Below are 11953 nucleotides of genomic sequence, written 5' to 3'. Positions count from 1 at the left end.
CCCAAGTAGCTGGGATTACAGGCATGAGTCACCCCATCTGGCTCTCATTTCTTGCATTCTCTTTATTTCTTTCTGGCTTGAGGTTATCGAGAATGGACCACCACTGTCTTTCATGGTGAGATGGTAGAGTTGGGGCCTTGAGGGGATGGTGGGCCTGATATGGTACAGGTAGTATCTGAGGCAGCCGGCTGGTTGACCTTTTTTCTTTTTTTTTTTTTTTTCTGAGATGGAGTTTCGCTCTTGTTGCCCAGGCTGGAGTGCAATGGCACAATCTCGGCTCACTGCAACCTCTGCCTCCCAGGTTCAAGTGATTGTCCTGCCTCAGCCTCCTAAGTAGCTGGGATTACAGGCACACGCCACCATACCTGGCTAATTTTTTTTGTATTTTCAGTAGAAACAGGATTTTGCCATGCTGGCCAGGCTGGTCTCGAACTCCTGACCTCAGGTGATCCACCTGCCTCAGCCTCCCAAAGTGCTGCGATTACAGGCGGCGTGAGCCACCTGCGCCCAGCCGGCTGGTTAATCTTGATGGTGGTCAGGAGTGGGTGGGGACTTGCCTGGGGCTTGGGTGAGGCTACTAGCTGGACTGGGAAGCAGAGCTGGTTGTTGGGGTGCTGTCTGAGGCTGAACCTGGGGCTGGCCTCTGATGGGCTCTTGATCACTGGTGGCAGGTCTTGGCCTATATTCTCCAGAGGGAGATCCAGGAGCCCGAGTGCAGGCACCTGTCCAGGAAGTTCACCGAGTGGGCCTACGGGCCCGTGCACTCCTCGCTGTACGACCTGTCCTGCATCGACACCTGCGAGAAGAACTCGGTGCTGGAGGTGATCGCCTACAGCAGCAGCGAGACCCCTGTGAGTGGCTGGGGCACAGCCAGGGAGGGCCTCAGGGCCTCTGCACCCCAGGCCCAATCCCAGTCCGTGGTCCAGCTCCAGCTGGCTTCTCATGAGGGAAAGCCTGCTGCCCGGGGCCCAGGCCCTGCAGCCTCATGTCCCCATTCATGCCCACTGAATTTTCCCTAAGCATAGCAACCATACACGATTATCATCCTGTAAAAACAGAAACATTTCAGAGGTACATAGACAAAAGTCCCTCCTTTTATACTATGTAAAAATGTACAGTTTCTTTTTCTTTTTTTTTTTTTTGAGACAATGTTTCGCTCTTGTTGCCCAGGCTGGAGTGCAATGGCGCGATCTCAGTTTACCGCAACCTCCGTCTCCTGGGTTTTCAAGCGATTCTCCTGCCTTAGCCTCCCAAGTAGCCAGGACTATAGGCATGCGCCACCACACCTGGCTAATTTTGTATTTTTAGCAGAGACGGGGTTTCTCCATGTTGGTCAAGCTGGTCTCGAACTCCCGACCTCTGGTGATCTGCCCACCTCAGCCTCCCAAAGTTCTGGGATTACAGGCATGAGCCACCGCGCCCAGCCTAAAATGTACAGTTTCATTTTGTATACATAAACAGGATCAGAGTATATGCAATGTACAACAACCATATTTTTTCTCACTTGATGGCAGGGCTTGTAGATTTTTCTTTTTCTTTCTTTTTTTTCTGAGATGAAGTTTCGCTCTTGTTGCCCAGGCTGGAGTGCAATGGTGCCATCCCGAGTCACTGCAACCTCCATCTCTCTGGTTCAAGCAATTCTCCTTGAATCCCAAGTAGCTGGGATTACAGGCATGTGCCACCATGCCTGGCTAATTTTTTGTATTTAGTAGAGACAGGGTTTCTCCATGTTGGCCAGGCTGGTCTTGAACTCCTGACCTCAGGTGATCCACCTGCCTTGGCCTCCCAAAGTGTTGGGATTACAGGCGTGAGCCACCACTCCCGGCCTATTTGAACTTTATCAAAATCTCTGGATACGAGACGTTTGCCCCGAAGCATACTTGTAAAGATGGCATGGGGCCCTGGGCCCTCCTGCTGCAGGAAGGGCCTCCCAGTTCCCTGCCTGACCCAGGGCTGGAAATGTGAGAAGTCAGGACCCAGAAGCTCTTTCCTGCCTGCCCTCAGCCCCTCATGCCCAGGCTCTGCCTAAGCCAACTACTTCCCATTCCTGTGGGATCTCGGGAGTGAGTTATTAGACACAACGGGCATAGACTGTTGGGCGGTGCTGTGGGCCATTAAGTGAGTACTTAGAGCTTGTCCGGTTTCACCCCATTCACTGCACCTTTGGGAACACCGAGGCCAAGAGGGCGGGTCCCTCCGTGAGCCGCAGCAGTGCTGGGACCAGCCCCAGGCTCTGGCTGCCGGCTGGCTCAGACCTCCCTTGAGTGTCACCTGCTCCCTGGGCGGAGGATTGTGCGGCCACGTGGCTGTGGCTGTGAGGAGCGCCAGGGGCTGGCGTGGGCGTGCGAGGAGGTCCTGCAGCAGGAGGGAACCTCACTTCTCTCCGCTCCCCCTAGAATCGCCACGACATGCTCTTGGTGGAGCCGCTGAACCGACTCCTGCAGGACAAGTGGGACAGATTCGTCAAGCGCACCTTCTACTTCAACTTCTTGGTCTACTGCTTGTACATGATCATCTTCACCATGGCTGCCTACTACAGGCCCGTGGATGGCTTGGTGCGGCCAGAGGCTCAGGCCTCGTGGGCTGGGGTGCGGCTGGTGGGGAGGGATGTGGACATTCCGGGGAGACCTCCCCCACCCCAGGCCCAAGCTCTGCCCTGGACTCCTTCCTGGCTTGCTGGAGCGATGGATGGAGAACCTGGAGAACCTTGTATCCTTGTGCCCATCTTCCCTGCCTCAGGCTGTACAGGAGACCCACCCCCTTCCTGCTTCTTAGTCCCTCTCCTTTAGCCTTGAGGTTCTGTGGGACTGAGTGTGTGGTGACTCAGGTCCCTGATCAAACTGGGTGTACTTGGTTAGAAAGCATGCAGGGGCCGGGTGCAGTGGCTCACGCCTGTAATCCCAGCACTTTGGGAGGCTGAGGTGGGTGGATCACCTGAGGTCGGGAGTTCGAGACCGGCCTGACCAACATGGTGAAACCCCGTCTCTACTGAAAATACAAAATTAGCCGGACGTGGTGGAGCACGCCTGTAATCCCAGCTACTCAGGAGGCTGAGGCAGGAGAATTGCTTGAACCCGGGAGGCGAAGGTTGTGGTGAGCTGAGATGGTACCATTGCACTCCAGCCTGGTCAACAAGAGTGAAACTGTCTCAAAAAAAAAAAAAAAAAAAGAAATCATGCAGGAATTTGGGCTCAGGAGAGGGCTCAGCCCTGGCCTGGGGGTCCCTAGGGATGTGGGCTAGTGTAAGCCCAGAGCCCACCGTCATCCTGCTTGCCTGCCCTGTTTTATTCACTCACTTGCTCGTTACTCATTCCCTGGATTTAGACTTTTGAGCACCTCTGTGCCAGGCCCTGGGCCATCCATCAAATCAGCCTAAGACCAGACTTTTTCCTCTGCCGAGAGCCAAGACTTCATTGAACTTCTGGACTTAGTTCTTCACGTCCGATACCCAGGGCACTGAATCTGCTGCCTTTGTTTCCAGGGCACCTTACAAATTTACTTACTTATTTAATTTTTTTTTTTTTTTTTTTGAGACAGAGTCTCACTCTATCACCCAGGCTGGAATGCAGTGGCGTAATCTCAGCTCACTGCAACCTCCACCTCCCGGGTTCAAGTGACTCTTCTGCCTCAGCCTCCTGAGTAGCTGGGACCACAGGTGCCCACCAACATGCCCAGCTAATGTTTATATTTTTAGTAGAGATGGGGTTTCACCATATTGGCCAGGCTAGTCTTGAACCCCTGACCTCAAGTGATCTGCCTGCCTTGGCCTCCCAAAATGCTGGGATTACAGGCGTGAGCCACCTTGCCTGACTGGCTGTACATTTACTTTAAAAACTCAACTTCATCATTGCATGAAACCCTATTTCTGTCCACCTATTAAGGTCACATAACGACTTCCTTTTTTTTTCCGAGACGGAGTCTCGCTCTGTTGCCCAGGCTGGAGTGCAGTGGCACCATCTCAGCTCACCGCAACCTCTGGCTCCGGGGTTCAAGTGATTCTCCTGTCTCAGTCTCCCAAGTAGCTGGGATTAGAGCCATGCACCACCACGCCTGGCTAATTTTATATTTTTAGTAGAGATGGGATTTCTCCATGTTGGTCAGGCTGGTCTCGAACTCCCGACCTCAGGTGATCCACCTGCCTCAGCCTCCCAAAGTGCTGGGATTATAGGAGTGAGCCACCACACCCGGCCAGTGACTTCCTTTTAAGAGAAAAATGTGCTACTAAGGCAAGCTAATGAACGAGTGCTTAGGAAATGTGGATGGTGAACCACTCCAGGAAATGGCAACTGAAACACAAGGGTGACACCCATAAGTGTGTGTGGCACAGTCTCTCCCTCCATGGTCAGTAGGAGTCCCTGACACTCGTGGGAGACTGGCCATGGTGTGGGGTGACAGTGGGATGTGTATGGCTTGGGGTCCATGAGACTGCCTCCCCCTGTCCATCACCCTGCTGTCCATCACTCTGCTCCCAGCCAGGAGGAGCTCCGGGCCTGCCAGGACATTGCCTGGGAGGCGGCACAGCATTGTAAGATGCTCTGCGTGGCACCTGCAGGCTGCCACTTTGGGGAATCAGGCCTACAGAGGGGCCTCCTTGCGGGCGCTCCCCTAATAACACACTGTCTTTGTGTGTCCTTCGCCTGATGGAGGCTGTGCCTCCTGGGCAGGGGCTATGTCTTCATCGCAGGGCTTGGTACCTGGTCAATGTTTGTTGCATGAATGAATGAGTAAACAGGGTTACCAACTTCTCTGCGTCTCACAGCCTCCCTTTAAGATGGAAAAAACCGAAGACTATTTCCGAGTTACTGGAGAGATCCTGTCTGTGTTAGGAGGAGTCTACTTCTTTTTCCGAGGGGTAAGCAGTCCTTCCCACGTTGTGAGTTTCCGTTATCACCAAAACAGAAAGCCAAGCGAATCCCTCACCACTCACTCACTTTTCTATTCATCAGCCATATAATGGCCCTGCTTGGGGAGCTGAGAGACGCAGAGGGGAGGATGAGAGCCTTTCAGTCAGTCTCTGCGGGGGCAGGAGGGCGCTCAGGGCGTCTCCACGGGCCCAAGGCAGGCAAGCCTGAAAATAGATACTCCAGCCACTCCACGGGATGGAATATTTAATTACAGGGGTAGATGGAGGCCTCTTAAGTGATAGGATCACGACTGGTAGTTGTCTAATTAATGAAACCAGTCTCTTAAAGCTCTGAGCAATGAAGGAAATCTCCATGCATACTGGAATCTTTGTTTGTTTGTTTGTTTGTTTGTTTGTTTGTTTGAGATGGAGTTTCACTTTGTTGTCCAGGCTGGAGGCCAGTGGTGCGATGTTGGCTCACTGCAACCCCTGCCTCTTGAGTTCAAGCAATTCTCCTGCCTCAGCCTCCCAAGTAGCTGGGATTACAGGCACCTGCCACCATGCCTGGCTAACTTTTTTTGTATTTTTAGTAGAGATGGGGTTTCACCATGTTGGCCAGGCTGGTCTCGAACTCCTGACCTCAGGTGATCTGCCTGTCTCAGCTTCCCAAAGTGCTGGGATTACAGGCGTGAGCCATTGCACCAGCAAGGAATTGTCTTATTTTTAACTGGAAACTCAAATATGTACAATCCTTGGCCACTTTTTTTTTTAATGCAGGAGTAATCTTTTCTTTGAATGTGGGACTCACTGTTTCAGATTTTATGTCACCTTTCTTGCAAAAACCATATTTCTATCATCTAAGATTTTGAGTTTCAGCTTCTTTAAAGAAGAGTGAGAACCTAGATGCATACAAAAAAGTCTGAATGTAGAATTTCAGATGATCATTGGGTTTTTTTTTTTTCTTTGACCCCAGAAACCCTTGTAGTATTTTAATTTTAAGTTTTATAAGATGGGGTCTTGCTGTGTCACCCAGGCTGGAGTGCAGTGGTGTGATCATGGCTCACTGCAACCTCTGTCTCCTGGGCTAAAGCGATCCTCCCGCCTCAGCCTCTGGGGTAGCTGGAACTACAGGAAGCCGTCACCGTGCCCAGGCTCCACTGTGATTTTTTTTTTTTTTTTTTTTTTTTGGGATGGAGTCTCGCTCTGTCGCCCAGGCTGGAGTGCAGTGGCGCGATCTCGGCTCACTGCAAGCTCCGCCTCCCAGGTTCACGCCATTCTCCTGCCTCAGCCTCCCGAGTAGCTGGGACTACAGGCTCCTGCCACCACGCCCGGCTAATTTTTTGTATTTTTAGTAGAGGCGGGGTTTCACCGTGTTAGCCAGGATGGTCTCGAGCTCCTGAACTCGTGATCTGCCCGCCTTGGCCTCCCAAAGTGCTGGGATTGCAGGCCTGAGCCACTGCGCCCGGCCCCATTATGATTTTTTTTTTTTTCTAAGATGGAGTCTCGATCGGTTGCCCAGCCTGGAGTGCAGTGGCACGATCTTGGCTCACTGCAACCTCTGCTTCCTGGGTTCAAGTGATTCTCCATCCTCAGCCTCCCGAGTAGCTGGGACTACAGGTGTGTGCCACGGCGCCCAGCTAATTTTTGTATTTTTAGTAGAGACTGGGTTTCATCATGTTAGCCAGGATGGTCTCGATCTCCTGACCTCATGATCCGCCCGCCTCGGCCTCCCAAAGTGCTGGGATTACAGGCTTGGGCCACTGCGCCCGGCCTTCGATTGTGAGTTTTATCCCCCAGTCCTTTTTGGTGTAAGCTCTACCCAATTTTTTTGTTTTTTTTTTTTTTTGAGACGGAGTCTCGCTCTGTCGCCCAGGCTGGAGTGCAGTGGCCGGATCTCAGCTCACTGCAAGCTCCGCCTCCCGGGTTCACGCCATTCTCCTGCCTCAGCCTCCCGAGTAGCTGGGAATATAGGCGCCCGCCACCTCGCCGGCTAGTTTTTTTTTGTATTTTTTAGTAGAGACGGGGTTTCACCGTGTTAGCCAGGATGGTCTCGATCTCCTGACCTCGTGATCCGCCCGTCTTGGCCTCCCAAAGTGCTGGGATTACAGGCGTGAGCCACCGCGCCCGGCCTCTACCCAATTTTTTTTAAAGTCACTCACCGTTATGGAATTGTTCTGTCATTGAACTTTGTCTTCACAGAGACAACTGTCTTTCTTTTCACACTCATGGTTTACATTACAGTAAAATACAACACCACAGTAGCAAGTGTGGCTGGAGTGGCAAAAGCAGGATTGGCCTGTGGGAGGGAGCAGAAGTGCGGAGGTGTCTTGGACAGGACTCACGGCTGACCGTGGCAGCTTGTTACAAGAATTTTTATTCTAACGCTTACTTAAAATTAAGAGAAAAGTATGCTCGGCATGTGAAAAGTTAAGAAAAAAGTGGCTCATGCTTGTAATCCCAGCTACTTGGGAGGCTGAGGCCAGGAGTTTGAGACCAGCCTGGGCAACATAGTGAGACTCTGATCTCTTTAAAAAAAAATTAGGAAAAAGCACCAATTAGAAAGAAGAAAACAATTTGTCCAATTCAATACGGCAACTGATAACATTTTGATGATTTTCCTTCCTGTCTGTACTGCTGGGCATAGTTGTAAATCCACTGTGTAATTTTTTTTTTTTTTGAGACAGAGTCTCACTGTCAGCCAGGCTGGAGTACAGTGACAGCAGCTTGGCTCACTGCAACCTCTGCCTCCTGGGTTCAAGCAATTTTCCTGCCTCAGCCCTGTGAGGAGCTGGGATTACAGGCATGCGCCACCGCACCCAGCTAATTGTTTTGTATTTTTAGTAGAGACAGGGTTTCACCATGTTGGCCAGGCTGGTCTCGAACTCCTGACCTCAGGTGATCCACTTGCCTTGGCCTCCCAAAGTGCTGGGATGACAGGCATGAGCCACCGCACCCGGCTTCCACCGTGTATTTTTTTTTTTTTTTTTTTTTGAGACGGAGTCTCGCTCTGTGGCCCAGGCTGGAGTGCAGTGGCCGGATCTCAGCTCACTGCAAGCTCCGCCTCCCAGGTTCACGCCATTCTCCTGCCTCAGCCTCCTGAGTAGCTGGGATTACAGGCGCCGCCACCTCGCCCGGCTAGTTTTTTGTATTTTTTAGTAGAGATGGGGTTTCACCGTGTTAGCCAGGATGGTCTCGATCTCCTGACCTAGTGATCCGCCCGTCTCGGCCTCCCAAAGTGCTGGGATTACAGGCTTGAGCCACCGCGCCCGGCCTCCACCGTGTATTTTTAACAATTTCTACTGACTGGGCCACCTAGTGTTACCCCACTGGCCTGACCCATGCCGTTCTGCTCTTTTCACAATCTCTGCTTTCACACATTCGGCCACCCCATCGTGGTGCCATTTAGGAAGCATCTGAACGCTCACCATTTAGCCACATCGAGCATTGCCTGGGATCTTACTCTCTCTGTTTACCTGCAGATCCAATATTTCCTGCAGAGGCGGCCGTCGGTGAAGACCCTGTTTGTGGACAGCTACAGTGAGATGCTTTTGTAAGTGACACTTTGACTCATTCCCAGTCCAGGCCCCAGGTGACAGCAATCAGTTCTCACTTGAGCTCTCACTCACGCCGGGCCTGGGACCACATAGTGGGACCTCAGTGAACATGCTGAGGGAGTGATGGAAGGCGCTCAATACATACTCGGGGCATGAATGAATGAATACTGAGGGCCTGCTCTGTGCCAGGGGCCAGGGATGGAGGAACTGTGCCGTGGCTTACAGTCCAAGTGACATGTGCCCTGGTTCACCTTCCCACTCATTGTCCATCCATCGGCCGTTAACGGGGTTGGCCCTGGAATACTGGATGAAACAGACCTGGTGCCCGCCTTTAGGGAGTTTCCTGTCTTTAATGGGGGGTTCTGCAACCTTGGTACTGTTGCTATTTTGGACTGGATAGTGCTTAGTTGTGGTAGGGGGTGGGGCTGCCCCGTGCACCGTAGAATATTTAGCAGCATCACTGGTCTCTACTCACAGATGCCTGGAGCTCTTCCCCATCCCCCAGTCTTGACAATCAAGAACATCTCCAGATAACGGCCAAAGGCCCCTCACTTGTTTCGGGGGTGGTGCCAGAATCACTCCTGGTTGAGAACCACTGCTTTAGGAGGAGGCAGATGAGTGAAAGCACAGTTATAGAACAGTGTGGATGACCGGGCGCGGTGGCTCATGCCTGTCATCCCAGCACTTCGGGAGGCCGAGGCGGGCAGATCACTTGAGGTCAGGAGTTCAAGACCAGCCAGGCCAACACGGTGAAACCCCGTCTCTACTAAAAATACAAAAATTAGCTGGGCGTGGTGGCACACACCTGTAATCCCAGCTACTCAGGAGGCTGAGGTGGGAGAATTGCTTGAACCCGGGAGACGAAGTGAGCCAAGATCGTGCCATTGCACTCCGGCCTAGGTAACAGAGCGAGATAGCATCTCTAAATAAATTAATGGAACAGTGCGGATGTGGCAGGGAACCTCCTTCCTTCAGAAAGTAAGCCAGAGCCTCAAGCCCCAGTATGTGCCGAGGACTCCGGAATGGGATCTCGGCTCACAGCCCCTGTCCTGATCTCTTCCTTCCCAGAAGAGCAAGGAATGATTCTGAATCTCTTGCAGCTAGCTTGTCCGTAGGACTCACAAACCCCACCCTTTCACCCAATCTTTTTTTTCTTTTTTTTTGGGGGGGGCCAAGTAAAACTAGAATCAGCTTTATTTTACATGATCGTGAAAGGTACACTTTTTTATTTTAATTTTTTTAAAGAATTTAGATTTGGGGGTACATGTGCAGGTTTATTAGGTAGGTATAGTGTATGATGCTGAGGTCTGGGGGTTTAATGATCTGGTCACCCAAGTAGTGAACATAGTACCTGATAGGTAGTTCTTCAACCCTGGTCCCCCTCCCGGCTGCCGCCCTTTTGGAATCCTCAGTGTTTATTGTTCCCGTCTTTGTGCTTGTGGGCACCCAGTGTTTCGCTCCACATGTAAGTGAGGACATGTGGGGTTTGGTTTTCTGTTTCTGTGTTAATTTGCTTAGGATAGTGGCCTCCAGCTGCATCCATGTTGCTGCAAAGGACATGATCTCATTCTTTTTTATGGCTGCATAGTATTCCACGGTATATACGTACCACATTTTGATTATCCAGTCTACCATGGATGGGCACCTGGATTGATTCCATGCTTTGCTATTGTGTGAATAGTGTTTTGATAAACACAGGAGTGCAGGCACCTTTTTGGTAGAATGGGTTATTTTCCTCTGTTTCCCCCCTAATCTTGAGATACCTATACTTTAGCTCCAAAAGCCAAACTCAAGAGGCAAGGTCTGTAGATTTAGCACACACTGATTTACCTGCCTAATAGAAACAGTGTTCTACATAGCATTGCGATTCTCCTGTCTCAGTGTTCCCAGTAGCTGGGATTAGAGGTGTGCACCTTGCCCAGCTAATTTTTGTATTTTTAGTAGAGACGGGGTTTCACTGTGTTAGCTGGGCTGGTCTCAAACTCCTGACCTCAAGTGATCTGCCCATCTCAAACTCTCAAAGTGCTGGGGTTACAGGTGTGAGCCACCACGCCTGGCCACTATATATCCTTTTATGTCCTTCCTTCCTTCCTTCCTTCCTTCCTTCCTTCCTTCCTTCCTTCCTTCCTTCCTTCCTTCCTTCCTTCCTTCCTTCCTTCCTTCCTTCCTTCCTTCCTTCGTTCCCTCCCTCCTTCCGTCCCTCCTTTCTCTCTCTCTCTCTTTTTCTCTTCTTTCTTTCTTGACAGAGTCTCACTCTGTCCTCCAGGCTGGAGTGCAGTGGCGCGATCTTGGCTCAGCATCCTGAGTAGCTGGGATTACAGGCACACGCCACCATGCCTGGCTAATTTTTTTTGTTTGTTTTTGTATTTTTAGTAGAGGTGGGGTTTCTCTATGTTGGTCAGGCTGGCCTCGAACTCTTGACCTCACGCTCCGCTTGCCTCAGCCTCCCAAAGTGCTGGGATTACAGGCATGAGCCACTGCACCTGGCCTTTATGTACTATATTTATATCTGTGCTTGATACATAAAAAGAGTGAGACTTTGCACACCTCCTCACCAAGCCTATTTCTGCTCCTTGGGGATGATGCTGCTTCCATGGAGAACGCCTGGGCTGAAGGAAGCAGGACAGCCCAACCCTAGTTCCTATCGTGGCCTGCAGTCTGGTCCTCTGAGCAGCCTGCGGCCTTTTGTTCTGGGGGCACCAGGCCTCCTGGGTTCCTGTAGACACAGCTTTCTGCCCCTCCGCCCTCAGCTTTCTGCAGTCACTGTTCATGCTGGCCACCGTGGTGCTGTACTTCAGCCACCTCAAGGAGTACGTGGCCTCCATGGTGTTCTCCCTGGCCTTGGGCTGGACCAACATGCTCTACTACACCCGTGGCTTCCAGCAGATGGGCATCTACGCTGTCATGATAGAGAAGGTGGGTGCCCGGGGCCCCAGTGGGTCTCCTCAGAGCCCACTCACCTCGGGGGCGGGTAAGGTGCTGTCCCAGGAACTCCGCCCATCCTCTCTGTCTTGCCTGGGAAGGGGCTGGTTTAGCCCCCAGCCCATTTTCCAAGAATCAAGCAATCTAGCCCTGACCCAGGTGTATGCAGGGGGATCCCCTGAAACCTGACGCCTCTGCACACCAGGCCTCCATCTCTCGACCAGAACAAAGGCTATGGGGGAGGGTGGGTGACTCCCTCATGAGCCCCCAGCTGAGAACCAGCCAAGCAAACCCTCCGGCGTGTTCTCAAGATGCGCCCCCAGGCCGGTGCAGCCTGGTCCTTCCCTCAGCTCCTCCCGGACCTGGCCTCGGCTCTAATGAGCCTGCTGTCTCCTACAGATGATCCTGAGAGACCTGTGTCGCTTCATGTTCGTCTATGTCGTCTTCTTGTTCGGGTTTTCCACAGGTAATGAGCTTGGTCAGGGATGGGGAAGGGCAGGGGTCCTGTTTGCCTGAACCTCCTGAAGACTCTGCCGGGAGCTGAATGAGAAGCTGGTAGGCAGGTGCATGTCTGCAGGTGCCAGAGAGGGTGGACCGAGGACACACTGAAATGAGCCCCAGAACCTGGCCACAT

General features: G+C 52.0%; 1 protein-coding gene across 4 annotated transcripts in view; it reads left to right on the top strand.

Moving 5' to 3' along the window:
* The window catches only part of LOC105474354 (transient receptor potential cation channel subfamily V member 1), a 44094-nt gene that overhangs the window by 20866 nt on the left and 11275 nt on the right, over nucleotides 1–11953 (top strand). For all 4 annotated transcript variants that reach the window (XM_071082151.1, XM_071082154.1, XM_071082153.1 and 1 more), the window contains exons 7-12: nucleotides 672–851; nucleotides 2397–2555; nucleotides 4760–4852; nucleotides 8323–8393; nucleotides 11148–11313; nucleotides 11719–11785. In XM_071082151.1, coding sequence (XP_070938252.1) covers nucleotides 672–851; nucleotides 2397–2555; nucleotides 4760–4852; nucleotides 8323–8393; nucleotides 11148–11313; nucleotides 11719–11785 — 736 coding nt within the window. The remainder of the gene's footprint in view (nucleotides 1–671; nucleotides 852–2396; nucleotides 2556–4759; nucleotides 4853–8322; nucleotides 8394–11147; nucleotides 11314–11718; nucleotides 11786–11953) is intronic.

Source organism: Macaca nemestrina, chromosome 17 (assembly GCF_043159975.1).
Source record: "Macaca nemestrina isolate mMacNem1 chromosome 17, mMacNem.hap1, whole genome shotgun sequence".
NCBI classification, from domain to species: domain Eukaryota; kingdom Metazoa; phylum Chordata; class Mammalia; order Primates; family Cercopithecidae; genus Macaca; species Macaca nemestrina.
The sequence above is the reverse complement of the archived record's forward strand: the minus strand, read 5'-3'. Positions and strand labels throughout refer to the sequence as shown.